The sequence below is a fragment of the Rana temporaria genome, chromosome 2 (assembly GCF_905171775.1).
Source record: "Rana temporaria chromosome 2, aRanTem1.1, whole genome shotgun sequence".
Taxonomy (NCBI): Eukaryota; Metazoa; Chordata; class Amphibia; order Anura; family Ranidae; genus Rana; species Rana temporaria.
Window position 1 is genome coordinate 232,446,336 of NC_053490.1, and position 25,165 is coordinate 232,471,500.

The following is a 25,165-nucleotide window of genomic DNA, read 5'->3' on the forward strand; positions in this document are numbered from 1 at the left end:
ACCATTTTCAAAATGCATTTGCAAAACAGAGCACATCTCGCACATGTGTTGTTCAATATTAGATTAATCTGTTTTAAAAATAAAAAGCTTTTCCCTGAAATATTGCAAAGTTTAGGGCTGCACTGCACATGCATAATATGATGCAAATTAAATAATACACTTTATCTTGCGCATGTACAGTATAAGAATACTGCAGGATGTAGCAAGATCTCATCTCTTAGGTAAAGGCACTAGTGATGTTGCCTTCGTTCGGTCTGAACTCATGTTTGGCTGAACCTGAAAGTTGCCAGTGGCTACCAATCCACTGCAGGCAAGGCGTTCCCAACCCCACATATATTAGGTAAAGACATTAACCAACTATGTCTGCGTGTCCATATTAGGTCAATTATCTCAAGCATTCCTGCCCTTTTGTGCTGGAGTGATCGTGTTGAACATCAACCTATTTGCTCTATAAGCGAACTACAGATAAACAATCAGTGGGCCTGTGATGTCCTTTAGATGGTCTACACAAGTCTCTCAATGTGCTTCATGACTACAGACATTAGGGTAACAGGCCTATATTAATTTCATCCTGTGATGATGGGTTTCTTAACAAGAAGGATTAGGTTGTATTTGAAACAGAAGGGGACTTTACACTACTCCAGTGATTTGGTGAAGGGGTGCCAACTGATTAGCAAGACTTTCACATGGTCTTCAAACTTGGGAATGATTGAAGATTTCTTAGCTGTAGTTAGTAGAGGAAGTAAATGGGCAGTTATCCAACATGGAATAAAACACATTAGCCAACTGATGGCTCTCTGCAATGTGTGGGCATGATTTCCCATAGCTAGAGGAAAAAAGGAAGTGGCGCAACTGACCAGCATATTTTTTTTAGCTTCATTTCAAATCCATTAAAAACGAGGACACGTCTCCTGTGGTTTCAGCAAATGTGTTACACACCTGTGCTTAGTCATTGCAATGACTAAGCACAGGTATGTGAAACGTGCCACTCCTTTTTTTCCCCTCTATGCTCTGGTTGCAGACCAAGGCTGGTACCCAGTAATTGATATTGCAGGAGAGATCTCACATTTCATCTGGAGCAGTGCAACTTTTGCACTTTATTTTGTCATGCTTTCCCATAGCTTATAATGTTCTGCAGGCCTCTCCATACCAAAAACGAATTTAGTTTGTCAGCGTAGCCTAGTTGTAAATTATTCTGTCCCCACTTCTGTAGCCTGCATCCTTTTAGTTTTCCCATACACTGGGCTTGTAATTGTTGAAAATAAAAAAAAATTGGCAGGCACACACATATACACATATCTATATCTAATGTGGGGGACATACAACAGAAAATCAAACCACTACAATAACCTGGGGGGTCATCACCCCCAAAAAACTTTGCAGCAAAAGAAAAAAGGAAGGGGGTTTGAGGATGACCACCAGGTAGATATTCAACAACATAAGATCTACAATTTTATTGATACAAAATGATTAAAAATATCACAAAATCATAAAATATATTAAAATATTTCACAAAATGCTTGGTCCTGATACGTCTACTCTTTTTGGGGTATAGCCGTCTCTTCAGGACTATATCCAGGAACATTTAATTCATCAAAAATCCTAGGTGGATATCATTACAGGTTGCAGGAAAGCTTGAGGAAAATAGCCGTAGAAAACCACAAACACTGAGGGAATTTCCACACGAAAATATCCAAACTACACCACTCCAATGGTCTTACACTCATTTGAGGATAGTGAGTGAGTAACTTGTATAGCGCAACAAATGCGAACTTAATCGCCTCAAGGCGCTTGACATCCAGAGTCGTACCGGTCCTTCAGAAAAGGTGGGTCTTTAGTTTTTTTCCTAAAGGCCTGATGGTTTTCCTTCAAGCGGATGGTAGTGGGTAGAGCATTCCAGAGCCGAGGTCCTTAGACCAAAAATCTGCGTTCTCCCTTTGATTTGTAGCGGGATTTAGGAATTTGGAGAAGGTTTTGGTTGGTTGACCAGAGCACGCGCTTGGTGACGTAGGGTTTTATTTTCTCACTTAAGTATTGGGGAGCATTCCCCTGTATACATTTGTGGGTGAGGCAGAGTGTCTTGAATGTCACCCGGTTTTGTACGGGCAGCCAGTGGAGGGACCTCAAGACCGGGGAGACCGATTCCCACGGCTTTTTACCTGTTACCAGTCTGGCTGCCGTGTTCTGGATGACTTGTAGACGTGAAATCTGATATTTTGGTAGTCCTAAATAGAGGGAATTTGCGTAGTCTAGTCGTGAGTTGATGATAGTTCCAACCACTACTGCTCTGTCCTCTTCCGGGATGAAGGGGATGAGTCTACGTAGCATGCGGAGCAGATGATGAGAACCGCCGACGACTGATCCTATTTGTGCATCCATCGTCATGTCTGAGTCAAAGATGACTCAGACTTTTGGCTTTATTGCTTGGCGCGATGGTTTGTCCGAGGATGGTAGGTGGTGTCCCTGTGGTCCTAGAAATGGATTTCCTATTTGCGTGAAGGGTGAGTAGTTCTGTTTTGGATCCGTTGAGTTTGAGGGAGCTTTCAGTCATCCAATTGTCGATCAGTGTGAGGCACTTTCCAAGTTCATGAAATTGGTCTTTTTTGTTGGTGATTCGAAGGTAAAGCTGCGTGTCGTCCGCATAGGAGTGGTAGCGCAGGTCCTGTTTGCTGATGAGGAGCGGGCGGATGTAGATGTTGAAGAGTACGGCAGAATACATATTGGCCTAAATTGATGAAGAAATATGATTTTTTAAATTTTTTTTATTGGATGCGTTTTATAGCAGAGGGTAAAGAAAAAAATAGGGCTGTGGAAATCAACTATTAATTCCCCGATTAATCGTTAATTTTTTTGATTGATCAAAATTGTTTTGAACGGTACTCCCCTCTTCCGCGGCTTTCGGGTCTTCAGGGAGTTCCGTTGGAGATCTGGTGACATCACAGACACCGGCGGGGCTTGCCGTGTCCATCTGAAGAGCTCCTTTGCTGTGCCTTCATATCTGCATGCCTGTGGGACCATGCTATCTGCCACACGCAAGGGCTGTTACACTTCCCTCTATAACTTCCGTCTATCAACCTGGGATTCTACAGCCATCCACTGGGAGTTGAGATAGTTCCCTTCACGGGACATCTACATGCTGACGGACTGATGTTAACCCCTCCCCATCTGCATTCAGCAGTGGTATCGTTGTACACATTTTTTTACTAGTATCATACTTAGCTACATGTTTTTATGACTGCTTTTGCTACCGTTTGGTATTACTCGCACCATTTTTACAGTTTATGTAGCTACATTGATTTTATCTCCAGTGCAATATTTATTTTGTTACCTACTTGAAGACTATGAAAGTTTTAATGCTATCCCCATCGAGCGCAGCCTGTGTGTGTTTTTTGTATCCATTTTTCCAGTGTTTGGTAACTGTACTGGGAATCAGCCTGCAAGGAGATCAGCCAAAAGTAGTTGGATCTGTATGTGCGTTATAATTAATCGAAATTAGTCAATTTATCGATTTAAAAAAAAAAAACAATTAATCGAACACGAAAATTTTAATCAGTAACAGCCCTAAAAAAAAAAAAAAAAAGTTTTTTTTATTTTTAGCGCAAAAAATTAAAACCACAGACATGATCAAATACCACCAGCAGAAAACTATTTGTGAGCAAAAAAAAATACATAAAATTTATTTGGGTACAGTGTCACATCAATTGTCAGTTAACTCAGTGCCCTATCGCAAAAAATTGCCTGGTACGGAAGGGGGGGGGGGGTAAATCTTCCAGAGCTTTAGTGTTTAAAATATTTTTGGCAGTCCTCAGCTCCCCATGCATTTGTTTGGACAATTTATTAGCTTGAAAACAGTCAAAGACTTCAACAAGGTACACTGCCAAGTTCAGGGTTCACAGAATAACTAGACAATATGGTTTGGTTGATGGCTTCCTGTGGCTTCGAATGCCACCAAGATTTTTCTTGGCCATACGCATCTTCATTCTGTTGTTACTAAGTTGATGTATGAATCAACAGTTACATGTTCCAAATGTATTCGCTTTATGGCAAAAAAATTAAGGGAGGGCTCAAGTAATGTGCAGTATTTGCTTTTTCTTACAAGGTAGACTTTAAAGAAAAACTTTATTTACTTCAACTAGCCAATTATATGCAGGGAAAATCCAATTAAAAAAAATTGATTTACCATAATTGGATTTTTATGGTAATGGTAAAGGCCATAAGGGCCTTTCGATATTGCTTGTCCTCTTGTGCTTTCCAGCCCTTGACACTCTAGGTTCTGAAAATATGTATACCCTTTTAAATGAACCGCAGACTCAATGTAAACTAAACACAGCAGACTTCTGTATTGACTAAGACAAACAATTGGTTTAGAGGTGTCAGTCAGCCAGACCCTGGGACAGCACCCACTGTTGGTTAGGTGGGACACACGGCAGTTGGGTATTTTCAGAATGGCAAACAGTAATAAATAATAACACTTGAATATGCAAAGAATGGTAGAAGCTGAATTGAATGTGCCCAGAGAATTCAATGGTGGGGAGGCTATGACTTGAGAGAGGCTTGACTGCAGAGAACTCTACATGGAAAAGAGGTTAAGCACTATTTGGGCCAGCTTAAACCCTTCAGATAATGGAATAAGTGTATTTCAAGTGTCAGGTCTGAACACAGATTTTGCTGGCACATTGGAGCAAAAGGAAAAATCCTCAGACAGGATGAGGGGAAAGATTCATGCAGTCAGCAAGTAGTGGGTGTAGCAGAAATAGTAAGTTCCTTTGCAATCTGGGTTATATCTGCATGCAGCGTCTATTTGCTATGTGTTGCTAAAGAGAAGGGGATTTGGGCTTGAGCCTGCTCACCAGATCATAAGGGTATTCGACACACACAGGAAGCAATGCATGGTCTGCAAACCAGCCAGTGAAAGTATAGATACGGTATGTCAGTCCAATGTCAACACAGCAGTCCAGGTTGGTGCCTGCAGCGCAGTCCCCTGATCACCAACAGAAGGGACAGAAGATGATCTTCTAATGTTGCACAGCGGTGTAAGTTCACCCATGCAGGGATAGCAATGGCTCACAGGGTCCTGGTAGGCCGCAGTCCCAACAGCCAGGTCGCAGTCCCAACAGCCAGGTAGCAGTTCTAATACTCACTGATGGATCATGGGGAGAAGAGAGAGGGCCCAACAAAAACTGCTTTTTAAATAGCCTTTCACATAATCCCCCTTTCAACTAGAAGCTTACTGGGAGATGTGGTCTAAGAGAGAAACAGGAGTCCAGTTATGGCTGAACACAGGACTACAAAGCCCCACAGTTCTTTTGCTTTGTGGCTTAGGAATATGATACAAGCAGTCTGAGTGCAGCACTAGAGGGAGAAACTGCAACATTCTGCATAACAAGCACCCTTGGAGCTCTAGGCATGGTCCTACTCACAATGACCAGGGACAGCTTCCAAACCAGCTTCCCACGACAATCTTTAGTGAAAGGCCCTCAGCCAAGCACATGCTGAAGCCTGACAGCAACAGTTCTTAAGCAACACATGCTGCCTCTCAAGGGCAGAGGCCACAAGAGCCCTCCAAAATATGTATATTCTACCCAACCATACTCTCTGGGCGGCCCCTCCAAGGGAGTGGCTGAAGTCAGATAAATATTCTTAACCCAGTTGCTAAACATCCTACTCGATTTCTGGAAACGTTTTGCAATGGCAGACAGGCGCGATCAACCACCAGGCTTAGGAAGACCTGACCAGACCTAGAAAATAAATTGCCATTCAGGTAAGAACAGCAAAGCCAAAAACTAAAATGTATCCAGCCTAAGGGCACTACATTGATGTTCAGTATCTCACAATAGGCATTTTCATGCGTCTCCCATATTAAGACCTCCACTTGCATCAAGTTCACCCCGAAAAAAAACTCCCAGAAAAAGTAGCAGAGGCACTTGAAAACTCCCAGCATGTTCCCAATTTGTTCCACAGTGTCAGATAGTGATGCATTTAGTATGGTAGATGTAGATGAACTCCTCTTAGAAACTAGCATGTGATTGATAGTGCTTATACAGTAGTTGGACTTCTATTTGTGTAGCTGATCAAGAAACACATATCACAGAAGATTGTCTATTATGTGTAGACATTAAATTGATAAATGTGGATTTATAGTAAAAAAAAGTTGTTTTTATATATGCAATTATAATGGAATTAAATGCATTTGTATATAAAAAATCATTAGAATTCAGATGTCATCAAAATGACATGCTTTAACTGGATTATTTTTTGAGGCAGGCAGTTTACTAAGCAGCATTCCCAAATACATATTTGCCTTGTCAATGCTTTGCAAGGAAATCTTTGAGTGGAGTCTTACTAGGTCACAGCTTAATGTTATTCTGCTTGATCTGATTGATTTGTGAATGTTGAGAAACAGTGATAAATGAAGATCTGGGCTTTCAACAAAAGAGTACACATACATTATTGTGACTTTATAGATATATTTATTAATTGATACCCTTTTAATCATTTAAATATATTGATGTACCTTGTATGTTCGATGGTTCGTCACTTAGAGCACGGGCAAATCACGTGAGCGCCCAGGGCGCTGTAAAATTAGGTATTTTGCAGGATCTCTTAAAAACTACAGATACCACACATTAAATCTTCATGTAAGAAAGGGGATTACATGTTTTATTATGAATGACTTTACAACCACTTAAACCTAGCATTTAAGGTAATTTCCAGCAAAATGCTGTGTAATGTGTGCGAAAAATAAAACTATTGCCCAGTAGATAAGTGGTTAATTGTAGTATTCTCTGCATGCTATGAAATTCCCCCCCCAAAAATTATTATATATATATTTATATATATATATACACATACACACACACACATTGAGGATTCATGTTAGATTTTTGTCCAGCTTACTAACTACTAGTTATTTGCACTTGGGGAATAAGATTTCATGAGATCAGTCAATGGGGACCTTGCCAATAATTGTTTCATAATAGCACAGTATCGTATAATTTTTTTATTGTGGTTTCAACAGAAAACAATTTTCCAGGTGCATAAAATTCTTCATGTTTTGACAAAACCGACATGTTTTTATAGTCTTCATTGCAAGGAAACCTAAGAATGAAAATGTATGATCTTGTTGCGGCCAGTAAAGATTTTATTTGCCCTCTTATTTGTGACATGCATTTCTCCATCACTCTGACAAAGCCGTTTATGCTCCATGTATAATTCGATTTGTTGTGCGAAAAACTGTTTTGGGTATACAATTTATCTTAAAAGATCAGCACTGATTTATTAAATGTTTTGTAGTAACCTGCATTATTAGCCAAGATGAAGTACCTTTGATGAGAAATAAAGAGACCTCTCCAACAAGGACAGGGCATGATTGAATAGTAATAATTATATTATGATCAGTATGTCTATCACCTGTATAATTGCATAGGGATAGGTTTGATCTGAATCAGTTCTGAAGACTGAAAAAAAAAAACTAATTGTGTATATTCTAGAGACTAACATTTGCATTTCACTAGGTTGACAATTAATTTTTCTAACGGATTCTCTCATCAATATAACTGATTGAAATGCTCACATTACATTAGTTTCAAAGAGGGTATAGTAGCTACACAAGAGATTTTTAATGTCCACATTTAGCAGTTGATCAACCATGGTTGTGAGAAGCTGAAATGTCAAATTGTATTCTTTAAAGTTTCTTACACAAAATTGAATCAGAGCAAGTGATTATCGTGAAACAATTACTTATTTATGAGATTTTTTTTTTCAATATTCGAATTGCGCCCATGTAAAATCAACACGAGACTAATCTTTTAACAAGCACGCAACCATTCTGTGAATTACTTTTCTTCCTAGGATTTTTTTTCAGTCTCACGCTGTATGCGCATTGTAGTTTCATTTATTTAGAATTGCATACAACACACAGTATAGTTGCACCACAACTTAAACTGTTGTGCTCTATGTTAAAAAAGGTGCCCATCCAGTTTTTGTTAAATTTGCTGCCTTAAAGCAATGGAAGTACATGTGCAAAATATGGTTTGCCAACATGTGTACTCTAAAGTTATTTTCATTCTCCAATAGCTTCAGCCCACTGTTGTGAACTAATTAAAAGGTATATTATATTATATTATATTATATCATGCTACAAAAATAATCTATACACATCCTCTACCTAAAGCAGTGTTCCTACTAAAATGAATCTATTAATAGTCAGCAGCTACAAATACGGCAGCTGCTGACTTTTAATAATCGGACACTTGCCCGTCGCCGGGGTCCAGCAATGCGGGGGGAATAAAGCACCGCTCATCTTCCCTTCCTCTGCGCAGCGTCAGCATTGTCACTGTGGGCGCCTGGCTGTGTCTTCACAGCCGGGCACACACTGCAAATGCGCGAGCTGCGCACGTGACTGGCCTAGCAATCATCTGGGAACTGACGTGTCCCATATGATTGCCGAGAGGGAGGGGGGAGAGGTGAACTTCCTTCCGGCGCCGTGGTGCCCAGGGAGGCAGTGGAGCTGGAACCCTCTAAAAAAGAGGGTTTCTGCTCCCCCCAAAAAATAACATGCCAAATGTCATGTCAGAGGGCCACCTTTCCTTAAAGCAGAAGTTCCATTTTTTGGTGGAACTCCACTAATGGCCATGTAATCTATTTTTCATGAAATTTCTTACTGTGTTTTTCTGCCTGTTTTTAATGTCCCCCATGAGCTCCAAAATCTTTTGTTTTCACACTCATTTCCTTTGTTTGGAACAAGCAGTGCATGTTAGTTGCGGTCATGTTCACTGCAGTATGCAAACTACCAAGTCCCATAGTCTATCTTGGGAGTGAGCAAGAGAAGGCAGCTATAGTCTTACTTGCAGTGGGACCATGAAGAACAAGAGTAGCCACCCTCTAACAGGAAGTTATATCTCTGCAAAAAAAAGAAATCAGGGATGTGGAGGAGGCTTGGAACAATAGAAGGTACTTTTTGAGTTAAAGTGATACTAAACACAAACTGTTTAATTTACATTGCCCCTTTTATTTCTGTATATGGAGGATGGCACTGTAATTTTTGTTTTAAAAAAATCCACATGTACCTTTTTCCTAATTGATCTACAGCTGTCACATGACCAAATGTCTTTCCCAGCATGTCTGCAGGAAAACAAACAGGAGGAGATTCTAGTTCTCTACTGTAGGTCTCATGTTCAAAATAAAAAAACAGCCTTTGAAATACAGGAAAAATAAATAATAATGTCAAACTTTTTTAAATTGTCATACAAATATCTTTTTGAAAGCAAATCGTTTTTATATTTTGGTAATAACATGGTGTGGGTGAATTTCAGCCAGTCACAGGCTGTGTCACGCCCCTCTAGCCTGTGTCTTAGAACAACAGGGAGGTGAAGCCATCATCATTCAAGATGTAAGATTCCACCCCCATGTGTTTGACTGGTTAGTGGGCATGAAGGAGGAGCGAGGGAGTAGGCTGTCATTTACCACTGTGTACAGACACATGGGCTACTCAAAAGTGATAGGGAGGAAATGCTCAGCATAGAAGCTCACTGAAAACTGCATGTGCAGAGTCACCACAGCTGTAAAATATTTATCTGAATTGGGGACATGGGCATTAGGTGGGCATAGGAAACAGCAGGATCAAAAAGATTTTGTGCAGAATACAAAAAAATCTCATTAACAGCATGTGATACACCATTTATTGATAGTTTTTTTTTTATGATGTGGGTTTAGTGACATTTTAAGAGTACATACTTGAATAAAAAATTTTTTAAATCAAAGTTTAGTTTCACTTTAAGTCTCCTATCTTCTACTAGTCAGCACAACACATTGCCCAAGGCTAGGTCCTGTGTGCCGTGCAGAAACAAAGGGAAATGACAGGTCCTGTTAAGGTATATCCACAGAGATATGTTGATTATTATCACCCTTGGACCACTCACCACAGTCGGATTCTGTTACCCAATCCAAACTAAGCATACAAGAGGAAACCCAGGTAAGGCTACCTGGGTAAGAAATTCGGCTACTGAGGCACCTGTGTGCCATGCTTGTTCAGGCACAGCAGCCCATTCATTTAAATAGGATGATGTACCTACAGGGAAAAAGTAATGCGGCACCATGCGTTTAAAGCACTCAAAAACACCAATGTGTGCAGGTGGCACCCCTGTGTATCTGCTAAACAGCAGTACATTTTCCTTTCAGGTCAAGGAACACATGCAATTAGCACATGTTTCCCAGCCTGCGTATGTGCAAACCTAGCCTAGGGAACTCACCTTACTCTTACTTTACATAAACTCACCTAAACACACAGCCATCAGTTGTTTAACCCCTTACAGCCTGTAGTCTGTTTAAAAACATTGCCCAGCACAACATCCTCTACTATCGATTAATTCATAAAAATCCTTACCTTGGAGAAGTCGAAGCCCATACTCCACCGAGTTTATATTTAATCACCGACAGCTAGGGTTTCCACTAATGACTAGGAACCAACCAGAATCATTTCTGATTGTGTGATCCCTATGTATTAGGCTTCACTGCTAAAATAAGACTTAATCCTGCAGATGAACGCAAGTTGCAGTGTACAGTATCTGTGGTCAGATCCATGTTTTGATGGTGTAACTGGTCAGATACATTTTTTAGAGCATTAGGGTGCGTTTCCAGAACAAGAAAAATGAATGAGCCGCCTTGATACATAAGAACACATTGTAAAAAATAAAAACATTATGCATTGTCTGAACACAGTCTGCAGAAACACTAAAAAGTTTAGGATATGATAAAAATGACTTCAATTTTTTATCTGAAAATTATAATGATGTTTAACTGGATGAGATAAAGTTTTCATAACATTTTAGTTCCGATATTTATAAGGCTGGGTTTCAAGCTGCAGCAGCAGGTGGATTGAGGCCAGACATACAGCACCAATAAGTTATTCATTCTTATTCATCAGGAGCATGCTGCCCAGCCTAAGAAAGAGGTATTTGTATATAGGCAGTAATAAATTAACTGATAACACAGGGAATGGTTAAGGGGTCGACAATCTCAAAGCTGTATATAGACATGTTTTATTGAAGGAAAGAAACACTAGGCTTGTATTTGGTAGCATTACGTTCCAAAAATAAAAAGGCAAACAAATAAAAAAATAATGCAAATATCAAACTATGTAACAAAGAAGTGATACTTAAACTAGTTACATCATTTCGATCAGTTATCAATGTAACAAAATGTCAGCAACCAAGGAAACAGCAGCTGCAGTGAGCGATCTCTACTAATACTATGTGTGAGTCACACACTTCAGCTTTCAAAATGACAGCTAGACTCATCAGAAGCAGGCATATGTTAAAAATATGCAATCATACACGCTTATGCCTAGGTATGCATTTACCTGCAGGATATTTCAATTTCCCCTGATACACTCACATGCCAGGCCATTCTGATTGAGCCCAGGTTCACACTGGGTACGATTTGGTACGATTTGAGATGCGATTTCACATGTCAAATCACATCTCAAATCGGCGGCATTTGTCGGCAATGACACCGTCCTAATCGGTGCGATGCCGCATCTGCACCGATTTCAAAAAGTAGTTCCTGTACTACTTTTTGCGATTTCGGGCCGTGATTTACATTGACATCTGTGCAGAAACCTGCACAGATGTCTCTTAAATCGCGGCCAAAATCGTGACTGCCAGCGGGAGTGAAATCGTGCGAGTTCAGCTGAGCTCGCACGGCTTCACTCCCACAGCCCAGTGTGAACCTGGGCTGAATAAAGCTTCAAACAATTCCATCCAAACTGACAGTCCCCCACCCGTCAAACATTTTTATTGGTACATGACTTTGGAAACTTACCTCGTTGATAAATATAGTAGGAATGTATGTGAGGTAGGAGGGCAGTGTTAATTTTGGCAGCAAATTTCGATTTAGTTTTAGTCTTAGGATCAAAATGGCATTTTAGTTTTAGTCCCATTTAAGTCTTCTGCAATTGTTTTAGTCTTAGTCGACTAAATCTCCAGTACATTTTAATCGACTAAAACTCATTTTAGTCATCTAAAATATAATGAGTGTAATCAGGGCAGGACTTAGGGTGGTGGGGACCCCTGGGCTTGAGTGTTGAAGGGGCCCCCTGGAGCCGAGAATTGGGGGGGGGTCGAAGATGAGCGAGGGGGGGGTCATAGTTGTCTCACCTATGCCGACAGCCGGGGCCACAGACTGTCATTAGCCCGGCTGTCGGCTTTCTTCCCTTCAGCAGCCACAGTCCTCCACACACCGCTCCGGTTCCTCCTGCTTCCGTGCTGCCTCCTCTTGCAGTGTGGGAAAATTAACTCTTTCGCGGGACTGCGGGAAGAAGCTGTCTGTGCGGGAAAGTCCTGCAGAAAACGTACGTGTTGGGAGGTATGCGCAGGGCCGCCATCAGGAATTTTGGGGCCTCTTACTAGGGTTGCCACCTGTCCAGGAATCACCCGGACAGTTCGGGTTTGGGATCTTGTGTCCGGGTTTCAGTCTGCCTGAAACCCGGACACATTATTTAGACTGGGCTGTGGCTCCCCAAGTAACTGAGGTAGTCACACAAAAATCTGTTGCCATTCGGGAGATGCGGGCCGCTGTCTGGGGGCAGGTTTGGCATCACTGAGGGGGATCCATGATGTCAGCAAGAGCAGTTTGGCCACACCCACTGTTTGCCGCAGCGCGCTGCATTATCACTCTCCTTGAGGCACCCAAAGGTGCCCCAGGTCTTTTATAATCCTATTGTGTATACTACGAAAAAAATGTGCCCTGTGCCGCTAAAGTGATCAGGTTTGGCTTGAAGAAAAGGTGGCAACTCTACCCCTTACACAGCTTAAAGCATGGGCCCCCTGGAGCAGAGAACGGGGGGGGGGGTGCTGGCGTCTGAAATTGAGAAGCGGAAGCGGGGGGCTGGCGCAAATTGAGATACGGGGGGGGCCTTTACAAAAAAAAATAAGAAATAAAGAAAAATATATATATACAGTACAGATCAAAAGTTTGGACCTTCTCATTCAAAGAGTTTTCTTTATTTTCATGGCTATGAAAATTGTAGATTCACACTGAAGGCTTCAAAACTATGAAGTAACACATGTGGAATTATACATAACAAAAAAGTGTGAAACAACTGAAAATATATTTCATATTCTAGGTTCTTCAAAGTAGCCACCTTTTGCAGCAGACACATCTCTAGAACTGGTAAGAGGAGACTGTGTGAATCAGGCCTTCATGGTAGAATATCTGCTAGGAAACCACTGCTAAAGAAAGGCAACAAGCAGAAGAGACTTGTTTGGGCTAAAGAACACAAGGAATGGACATTAGACCAGTGGAAATCTGTGCTTTGGTCTGATGAGTCCAAACTTGAGATCTTTGGTTCCAACCCCTGTGTCTTTGTGCGACGCAGAAAAGGTGAACGGATGGACTCTACATGCCTGGTTCCCACAGTGAAGCACGGAGGAGGAGGTGTGATGGTGTGGGGGTGCTTTGCTGGTAACACTGTTGGGAATTTATTCAAAATTGAAGGCATACTGAACCAGCATGGCTACCACAGCATCTTGCAGCGGCATGCTATTCCATCCGGTTTGCGTTTAGTTGGACCATCATTTATTTTTCAACAGGACAATGACCCCAAACACACCTCCAGGCTGTGTAAGGGCTATTTGACCAAGAAGAAGAGTGATAGGGTTCTGCGCCAGGTGACTACCTCTTGAAGCTCATCAAGAGAATGCCAAGAGTGTGCCAAGCAGTAATCAAAGCAAAAGGTGGCTACTTTGAAGAACCTAGAATATGAAATATATTTTCAGTTGTTTCACACTTTTTTGTTATGTATAATTCACATGTGTTATATTCATAGTTTTGATGCCTTCAGTGTGAATCTACAATTTTCATAGTCATGAAAATAAAGAAAACTCTTTGAATGAGAAGGTGTGTCCAAACTTTTGGTCTGTACTGTATATATAAAAAAAGGGGGTAGCCATCTGGGGCCCTGGGTACCTCTGGGCCCTTTAATAAAAAGAAAAAATAAACCTCTGGGCCCTTTAATAAAAAAAAATAAATACAAATAAATAAGAAATAACATTTATAAAAAATACATAAAAAAGAGAGGTTGCCATCTGGGGCCCTGGGCCTCTGGGCCCTTTAATAAAAAATAAAAAAATATAAACAAAAATAAAAAAATAAATATTTATAAAAATAAATAAAAAAGGGGGGGGTTGCCACATGGGGCCCCGGGGACCTCTGTAAAAAAAAAAATTATATAAAAAAAAAGGGGGTTGCCCTGGAGACCTCTGGGCCCTTTAATAATAATAAAATATATACATATATATACACATATATATATATATACATATATATATATATATATATATATATATATATATATATATATATATATATATATATATATATATATATTTTTTTATATATATATAAAAAATATATAAAAAAAACCATTTTTTTTAATAAAAAATAAATAAAAAAAGGGGGGTTGCCATCCGGGGCCCGGGGACCTTCGGACCCCTAAGAAAAAGGGGGGTTGCCATCCAGGGGCCCTGGAGACCTCTGGGCCCTTTAATAATAATAATAAAAAAAAATATATATATATATATATATATATATATATATATATATATATATATATATATATAAAAAACTTTTTTAATAAAAAATTAAATAAAAAAGGGGGGTTGCCGTCTGGGGCCCGGGGGGGGCCTCCTGACCCCTAAAAAAAATAAAAAAAAATTAAAGGGGGCCCCCTATTGGGCGGGGCCCATGGGCTTGAGCCCAGTCAAGCCCAATGGTAAGTCCGGCCCTGAGTGTAATTAAATTGTAATATATTAACATTTCTCTATCATTTCCAAACTGATATACTGCTGGAATGATTAATTAAATATGTTATTTATGGTATTGAGGTATGAACACCATAGGCCAGTGTTAATTTTGAAGTCAAATTTCAATTTAGTCCTAGTCTGACTAAAATGCCATTTTAGTTTTAGTCATATTTTAATTGACTAAATTAACACTGTAGGAGGGGGAATGCAAGCTCCATTAGTGCCTGGCAGTGCTGCAGCTTTACCCACTCAGAATGGCCTGGCATTTGGCCCGTAGAAGTAGGTAATGAAAGCTGCTTCAGGTATATACAGGCACCTCTACCTTCCTATTCATCCTACAAAGTGATTGCAAAGCCTTTTTTGTTAAAAAACTGTACTTTTTTTATTTCTTTTTTAGGTAAGGATTGTATACTTACCAGCTCTGTGCCATGGTATGACACAGAGTGGCCCCTTACTTTCTCTTGTTTTGTTTCCCACCAAAGCTGATGGCGCCTCCTCTCCTGCATGTGCCACCATAGCACGTCATGTGCTATGTGGACAGATGTGTGGACATGATCCCAAAATGGGCTGTGTGTGCCCATGGACACATACAGCACAGCTTGGCCATGCCCCCAATCCCTCCTCCCATGATTTGATTGGCAGCAGAAGAAGCCAATGGCTCACGCTACTGCCTGGGTCTCCTTTGAGACTAGGAATAGGGGAGATTAGAGCTGCAGCTGGGCACAGCATTGGAAAGAGACAACTCAGGTTAGGGAGGGGGAGGCGCAATAATTGGTCAAATAGTTTTTTCCTTAATGCAAGGATTAATTTATAAATAAAATAAATATAAGAAAAATAATTAAATGGACTAATACTGTAAAACAGTGTGGCATTAACAGTTGTCTTTTTTCCCCCTTAAACCGAAACAGATAACGGACACTTTAGGTCAAGGAGTTTTTGACATCTTTTCAAACATTCAATTTGTTAACATTAGTGGAATAATCAAATCTAAAGATCCAATTGCTGGCGTTATCACCCGGAGCCCTGAACTGAAGTATTTATATTCCTGTAGCTATCCTCTTGAATATCTTATGAACAACACTAGGCTGGATGTGTAAGTATAAGACGATAACTCAGTAGTAATAGTATTATTTAGAAAGAACTATGCTGTGTGCTTATTTTGTTTCCAGAAATTATATATGTTAACACTTTATGCAGAACTTTAAATAGTTCAAAGAGCCATTCTCATCAGTTTAGTTCATCAACCAAATCTAATTTCCATTTCACACATGCACACTATAGGAAGAAAAGGAAAAAAGAAAAGAGGGTGCACCAGCCTTGTGCATTATCCTTGGTAAACTTATTTATAAAAACAGATAAAAACTACCCACCAACATGTGAAGAAAAAACGCTTTGTAAAAAGCCTGATGGCAATCAGTCCAGGTACAACAGTCTCCAGATGGAGGAGAGGACATGGGGACCACTGCAGGCTTATAGGAAGCATACGAAGAAAAAAAATGGACCTACATATATTTTCTTTGCTTTTGAGAGAAAACTACTAACGTATACAAAGGAAACCAGGAAATAGGGGGAAGAACCAACTTCTAGAAGATACCAGGGTTGATTAAAGGCCAACAGACTGTTCCTTTTCCAACAAAGCTTAGTGAATGAGGTGACACTCTGCTGAATATATACAGTATATAAGCAAAATGCGGTTTTATTTTTCTTGCATGAGATTGAGTATTTCTTGCATAGTTTGGGGTAGTTTTCCTTGCAAAGTGAATAGATTTGCCTTTTATAAATCAAACCCAATGCCACTAGTGCAAAGAAAGATACTGTGCTGGCTATGTTAAATTAGTTATTAATTATAATGATTAAGTCATTTGAGGTTGTCTTGCCCTTACCATATGTATGGTCAAAAGTGGCACATATATGCAGTCACACTTTTAGAATATGCAGTTACATATATGACAACATCCAATAAGTGAGCATAGGGTCTGAAAGTGTATCTTTATACAGTATGTACACTGTCCAATTTGTCATATAAGAAACAAAAATGCACAATTTGCCTACTTTATCAAGATGTCAATAGGCATACCACTGTAATTAGATCCAGCCAAATACTACAGGATGTTTCATATCAATTTCGTAACTATTCACTGTTTACCACACAATCCAATATGTAATGTCAAAATTGTTGTATTGTAGTTTAAATGGTACTGCAGGCAAACCGAAAACCTGTCATTGCTTTGATTTTTTTTACCACCTCCATCATAGGAAAGCAGATGATGCACCTATGCTTCCAGCCTGCTCATTGGATAGTAATTCTGTATCATCACCAGCTCTTTCCAATGAGCTGATACAGGGAGCTGTACATTTGAATTATGACTATTAAAGTGAATGTCTTGTCTTTTCATTGTGGCAGGGATGTATATTGCAATAAAGGCCGATATACATTGCAAATCTTTAAACCTGCATTTAGCGGTTTTCCTTTAGTTACACTTAAAATGTTATGAAATACATTAGGATTTTAGAGGCTTTTTACAGTGGGGCACAACTCTGAATTATATTCCAGCATCCTTTAATCATTTTTAAAGAAAATACAATATTCTTTATAAAACACCAACCTAGTACAGAGTTTGATGTACTTCCCAAACCATCAATTTTTAACCTGGTTTAGTAAACTAGACAGATATTATTCAAGAGGTTCCAGAGAAACCTATTAGGAGGTAGGTAATGTTTTTGAAAGTGTTTTGTTATCTATTGTAATACCTTAAAATTACTTTCAGTGGCAGACACTGACAAATAAACCCCAACTATGATTAAACGAATGACTGCAGTTACTGACTAGGGATGAGCTTAGTGTTACTTACGTTCAGACCAAACAGTGGCTTTTCACACGTTTGCATGAATGACAAACATTTAGGGTGGTTGGCATGGATGAATGAATGTGACAGCTTCCGACTGTTAAAGGTTTATAAGGAAGCAAAGGCTGCTTGCACCCACTGTGTCTATACCAACCCCTTATATCTCCCTGCCTATTCAATTACATGGTCGGGTATGCCCAGCCTTGTAAGAAAATAGGCAGGAAACTAAGCAGGCTACAAACCTATTGATTTTAGAGGGGTTCTGACTTGATATTTAAACTTCTTTGAAGTTCAACAAACCCAGTGAAGTTTGGCTCATCACTATTGGTGACCACACACAATGACAGATATATATTCCTGAGTAAATTTCCTGGCAAAATTAGGTTCCACAGTACCAAAAATCATGCTTACCTCACCTATACCTCAACCCATTTTTATAGAAAAAACTTCCCCAATGCAGGTTTAGGGATTCTGTAATCTAAATCAAACCTTCTCCCTTACCTCACGAAAATGCACATCTGTCTACATATGACTATACAATCAGTAAATACATACCTACACACACATATTTTTCTATGGAATCAATAGTGAGTACTATATACAAATTCTCTTTTCCTGAAGTTTTTGGAAGCATTTTTAAATGTTTGTTACATGCCAAACATATTTATTTTTAATTTTAGGGCTGGGAATAATATAGCTATGACTACCAATAATGGAAGCTTCGTCAGTACACTCTATGTTCGGTTGTTTTCGGTAAGTCATTTAATTTAAGTAGATTACTTTGTATTCCAAACCCTAGTATATTTATTTATATATTTAAAGATGAGTTAATCTCCATGACTACAGACCCATATTCAGCCATTTTGTCATCTGTAGATAACACCAAAAAAACAAAAACATTAATTATTTAAAAAAAAAACTCATGATGTATATCAAGTGTCTGTCACATCAGTTAGTAATGTGGATCCAGCATAAATCAAGGTGAGTAATACCCGACGACCATCCAATACTACAGCCAGCTGCCACAATGCAAAGTGCCATCTAATGAGAATCGTACAACTTTGGCAGTATATAAAAGTTTGTGGTCTTGTTAGAGTTATCATGTGCTACTCTATGTAATATAAAACCTAATTAGTATTTGTGTATTTAAGTAGGTAGTAAAGGTTGCAGTTAGTTGATTATTCATTTGGAGTATAATTCATCCATTTAGAAACAAGATAGACTTGTAGATTCTGTGATCTTTGTCATCCTTTCCTGACTTTAGAATCGCAGAGATGTGTGCCTCCTAAAGTTCTAAATGTTATTGACCAAATTGTCATTTAAATGCCGAAATAGGGAAGGAACCCCAATTTAAGGCTAGATGAGACTAGACAATGGTCAGACCAAAGCTTTGGGCCAATTCAAATTCTAGGCTGGGCATCTAGTAGGCGTTGGGATACAAAAAATAATCTATTCTACTATGCGATTGTGAGCTGTATAGAAATAAGTGAAATCATTGTTGGTTGGGTGGAGGATACTCCATTAGTTCAAACTTCAGGTAGAATATTTTACATTCAAGTTTTCCTTTGCAAAGGTTCCTAAATGTTTTATTTTTGGAAGTGTCATAACAAGGATTTATAGGGAAGTCAAAGTCACCACCCAGAACTATTTGACCATCCACAAAAGACTATGGTATTGCAGACAGTATTTGGAAGGTATTAGGTACGTAAAACTTAGATTGTGGTTACCTTTTAAAAATAGGTATCAAAAGGGATTACATTTTCCTGTGACTTGTGCATATAGGCCCGGATTCTCAGAGGACTTACGACGGCGTAGCGCCATGTACGCCGTCGTAAGTCCGAATCCGAGCCGTCGTATCTGCGTTGAAATTTGAAAATTTTACGTAGTTTGCGTAAGTCGTCCGTGAATGGGGCTGGACGTCATTTACGTACACGTCTAAACCAATACGTCCTTGCGGCATACTTTGCCGCAAAGCACACTGGGACATTCCACGGACGGCGCATGCGCCGTAAGTGCAAAACGTCAATCACGTCGGGTCACAGCACATTGTCATAAAACACGCCACCATGTTCAACATTTGAATTAGGCGGGCTTACGCCGGCCGATTTACTCTACGCCGCCGCAACTTACGGAGCAAGCACTTTGAGAATAAAGCACTTGCCCGTCTAAGTTGCGGAGGAGTAACGTAAATCGGATACGTTACGCCGCCGCAAAGATACGCCATTCTACGAGAATCTGGCCCAGAGATATTTATGAATGAAAACAGAAACACCTTTAGTTTTGAGCTTGGGGATTGTGGAACAGTGCTAGACCTTGTACTATTTTCCTATTCATTATCTTATGTAAGATGTACAGTATCTATGATTGCCAAGGTAAAGCACCAGATAATAAAAGTATACGGTTAAGGGAGCCATGGCAAATTATTACCGGTGTATATAATGAAGTATGGAGTGCAGAAGTAACCCAGTGGTCACCCAAGGTAAGGGTGGAGGGGGGGGGATAGAAAGGAATAAGGAGGGAGGGAGAAAGGAGAGCATGAGAAAAGAAACTGCTAGAAAGCCTGAGAAATTTATACAGACTAGGAAATGGAAAGCACCTGGCAGTAGATAACAAGAGGGGGTGCATTTGGCACGATATATATATCAAAGGTGTGTGGATTATCATGGGAGCATGAAGGCCTATAAACCAAGTGATGTATTTCCATGGATTATTTCAGCTCTAAATGCTATGCTACCCAGTAATAAAAATGATGCAGCGTTAAATAGACACATATCTAATGACCAAATGAAAAAAAAAATGTGCAACATATGTGAGACAAAGTGAACGAGCACACTGTACTCACACTCTACCATTACTTCCCAAAATGCAGTGTTATCTATAAACAGTTTCAACAAATGGCATAGTAAAATAAAACAATTAAATCACTCTGTGATCAGATAAAATACTTAATGTAAACTTTAAAGACAATGGTGTCTGCAACAAAAACAGAATTATATAAATGCTGAGTAAGGAGTGACAAGTTCCAAGTGCATGGAATAATGAGGAACAATGATAGTATTAGGTATAGTAGTGGTAGTAGGAGGCACACTCAAACATATGTAGAGAGACTACAGAATGCAATCTGCTCAGAAGATTAAAAGGGAACGAGGTGGGTGGCATATTGACTTGTTTTTTTTTTCCTCAGAGCTCATGAGTTCCCATCTGAAATGAGTATCCCTACCAGTATTTCATTTGTAGGTCCCCATAGGAGATCTAAAATGGTTTTGGGCATCTATGTAGCTGTAGGGTCTTCCTTGACATGTCAAAAAGTAACTGTATGGGAGTGCATTTGAAATTAATTTCATTAGAGGACTGAGCATGCTTTCATGATGGCCTCATTAACCTCAAAATAATGTACTTGGCAAAATACATGCCCCTTATCCTACCTGGATCTGTGGGGCTTTTTTTTGGCCCAATATATGGTAAGCTCTGTTGAGTCCAAGTGGGTAATCCTTTGGTTTCTACAGTATATGGTTGAAAATGGAGCTTGGCATGGCCTCAAGTTCTATTGATTAAAAGACACCCTGCATATAAATGTTGTTCCTGTGCATTCTATTTTCTTGATTGTCCATTAGAATATTGAGGTCTTAAATCTACATTGAATGCCAAAAGAGGTTAGTTTATAAAAGTTTTGTTTAGATGTCCGTTTTTTTCTACATCCTTCAGTACATGGCTTTTCACAAGTCTTGAAATATAGCCCTCCATGTTCACTAGGAGGTAGGGAGAGGATTTAGGAGTGTAGTTTTAGGTCAGCCACAGTGTTCTGAGAATTTAGTGAGGTTCCAAGGAGGCTACCAACAGGAAAGCAGGGATGGCTGGAGAAGCCAGCTCCGAGTTGGAGAGAAATCCATATGATTGTGGACAGCATATTAGAGCATGTCTTAGATATCTGAGATTGTTGGGACTGATGTATACATTTCTGTAAATGCATGACCTGCTTCTGCTCGACACCAAGATACCTTTCAGGAGTATCTCATCATTCATTTTGGGCAATTGCAAGTCTGGAATAGATGAAAATAAGCTGAAAGCTTCGAAAAGAGCAGCGCATCAGGAGATCTTCATTCAGCCATGGGAAAGCCACACTCCCCAAGCATGCTTTTTAAAGCATTTGGGTGTTATTAATGTTGCCATTTAACAGACTCCGTCCCTTTGGAACTGCAGTTATAATTTTGTTTTCATTGGTACATATCCCTTATGACAGTGCCCAGGTACCCAGCCCTTTTTTTAACATAACTTGCAAATTAACCTTAACAAAGCACTGCCTTTCCTCACTCCTCTTTGGGGATATACAAATACAAAAGGGGCAAGAAGCCACTAAAGCTGGCCATAAATGCAGGATTTTTTTTTTAATGCATCGGTATTGTGGTTGTACAGAAGTTGATCTAGGGGTGTTTTGGTAGACTTTTCTATAAAGTTAGAGTAAGTGCATTAGCCAGGTGTTCCAAGTTGCCCATGCTTTGGGTGGAAAAGTATAAGGATATTATGAACCCTTTCACAAAATGCACACAATTCCTCATAAAAAATAAAGATATTCAGACACAATGTCGCACTCAATGTTAATCAGCTTAGTAAATAAAACAACCCTTGACCCACAATAGTTCAGTTGACATTTTCGCAAATCTAATCTTGTTAAAAAAAGATTTGCCCATTACCTGGCATGTGCTGTGGTGGGACTCCTAGTTCTAACAGTTTGATGGTACGACTGGTTGCTTTCCCAACCCCCCTTTTTTTTCACCTTTTTCGGTTACAGGTATGTTGCTTTGAATCTGGCGCCTAGCGGGGCACGTGCACGCCGCAACCTCCATGACTGTTCCCACAGGACCCGCAGACTTGTCTGACGGTGTCCCCCGATCATGTCATGGAGCAGCAGAATGGGGGGATGCCATTGTAAACAAGGCATCTCCCTGTTCTGCCTAGTGACAGGACACTGATCGTCTGCTTCCTGTCATCAGGAGCAGTGATCAGTGTTGTGTCACAGTAAGCCCAGCCCCCACAGTTAGAATCACTTCCTAGGACACACTTAATCCCTTCCTCACCCCCAGTGGTTAACCGTTTCCCTGCCAGTGTCATTTACACAGTAATCAGTGCATTTTTATAGCACTGATCGCTGTATAAATGGCAATAGCCGCAAAATAGTGTAAAAAATGTCTGATGTGTCCGCCGCAATATCGCAGTCACAATAAAAAAATTAATCGCAGATCGCCGTCACTAGTAAGCTTTTTTTTTTTTTAAACGCCATAAAACCATCCTCTATTTTGTATACCAATCAATATAAGCTTATTGCGATTTTTTACCAAAAATATTTAGAAAATACATATCGGCCTAAACTGAGGATTTTTTTATATATTATATATATATATATTTATATATATATATATATATATAAATATATATATATATAAATATATATATATATATATAAATATATATATATATAAATATATATATATATATAAATATATATATATATAAATATATATATAAATATATATATATATATAAATATATATATATATATAAATATATATATATATAAATATATATATATATATAAATATATATATATATATAAATATATAAATATATATATAAATATATATATATATAAATATATATATATATATAAATATATATATATATATAAATATATATATATATATAAATATATATATATATATAAATATATATATATATATAAATATATATATATATAAATATATATATATATATAAATATATATATATATATATATATATATATATATATATATATATATATATATAAATATATATATATATATAAATATATATATATATATATATATATATATATATATATATATATATATATATATATAAATATATATATATATATATATATATATATATATATATATATATATATATATATATATATATATATATATGTATATATATATATATATATATGTATATATATATGTATATATATATGTATATATATGTATGTATATATATATATGTATATATATATATATATATATATATATATTTTTGTTTTTTTGTTTGGGGGATATTCATTATAGCAAAAAGTATAGATTATTTTCAAAATTGTCGCTCTTTGTTTATAGCGCAAAAAATAAAAACCGCAGAGGTGATCACATACCCTCAAAAGAAAGCTTTATTTGTGGAGGGGGGAAAGGACATTAACTTTGTTTGAGAGCCACAACGCAATTGTCAGTTAAAGCGATGCAGTGCCGAAACGCAAAAAGTTGCCCGGTCATTTGGCAGCCAAATCCTCTGGGGTTGAAGTGGGTAATAACGGTGTTAACCATGTTAAATTATGCACGGGGTACAGAGAATTCTTAGTACCTAGACTTGTGGATCTCTATAGTGTCTCACCAATTGATCTGCATCCAATAAATGTTATGCTGACCTTTACATGTAGATATACCATGGTCATTATATTTCTGTTTAGATGTCTGTACTATCCCTGTGTTCCTTAAAAATAAACCATTGAAAAAAAAAAAAGGATTTTTAACAACTGCCTGAGAAGGTTGTCAATATCTAATCTCTCAAAAGAAAAGTTGAATATTCGTTGTCATACACTTTTTTTTTTAGGATGCAAGTTATGCCAGACCTCTTTTTATCCCACAAACTGGAATCAAGTTAAACCGTACAGTATATGTTGAAGTAGGAGCAACCAACTTGACTGAAAAGTAAGATCATACAAGTACTACAGCATATTTGCAATGAAACAGATACTGGAAATAGAGGCAACAAATAAAGCCAAGATGATTTTAAAATGCATTATTTTCAGTGGTCCAAATATATGAGTTATTTAGAGATACAACTAGTTCACACCAGAAAGAAAAAAAAAGGTTGCTCAAGATGTGGTTCTTAATCTAAATGAAGAACTGATTATAGAAATATGAATCAAATGCTGCCAGAAAAACGAATGCAGGTGACCTGTTGTCTGGTATATATTTTGAATTCACAAAGGGGTATTACACTGTTCTAGCGAAAGCCAAAATATTTTATTGGGGACACACTAACAGATAGCATAAGACATACAGCAACAATGCAACAAATAAAGCCAGTGAAAATGTGTATAAAGTGGAACAAGTTAACAAACTATATACAAATTAGAACTGCAGGGGGAAAGGTAAATGGAAAGAAGGGCAGAGAAAGGTCAGGGAGGAAGTCGGGATGGATACAGGATACAGAGCAGGTTCAGGCAAAATATTGAGGCATAGAGAAGACAATTAGGTGGGGCTAAATAGCCCAGAAGCAGCCAGCAGCAGGCTTTGCTGGGAGATCCCCACTGGTAGATACTGATATGGCACCACTGAGATCCAGAAACCACAGGGCCACCAGCAGGTATTCTAGCAGATCTGCATGTTCCTACAAAATGCCTTTGCTGCATTACAAGTTATTAGAAAGACCAACATATACCATGTAGCATTTTCCAATCCCAAGAGTGGGCCCCTTTATTTTGTTG

The 25,165-nt window shown here is 38.6% G+C and overlaps 1 protein-coding gene across 1 annotated transcript in view; it reads left to right on the forward strand.

The window, feature by feature from the left end:
* Positions 1 to 25,165, forward strand: part of LOC120926558 (zona pellucida-like domain-containing protein 1) — a 70,077-nt gene that overhangs the window by 12,454 nt on the left and 32,458 nt on the right. Inside the window, exons 4-6 of the mRNA XM_040336625.1 lie at positions 15,710 to 15,894; positions 18,328 to 18,400; positions 24,286 to 24,383. Coding sequence (XP_040192559.1) covers positions 15,710 to 15,894; positions 18,328 to 18,400; positions 24,286 to 24,383 — 356 coding nt within the window. The remainder of the gene's footprint in view (positions 1 to 15,709; positions 15,895 to 18,327; positions 18,401 to 24,285; positions 24,384 to 25,165) is intronic.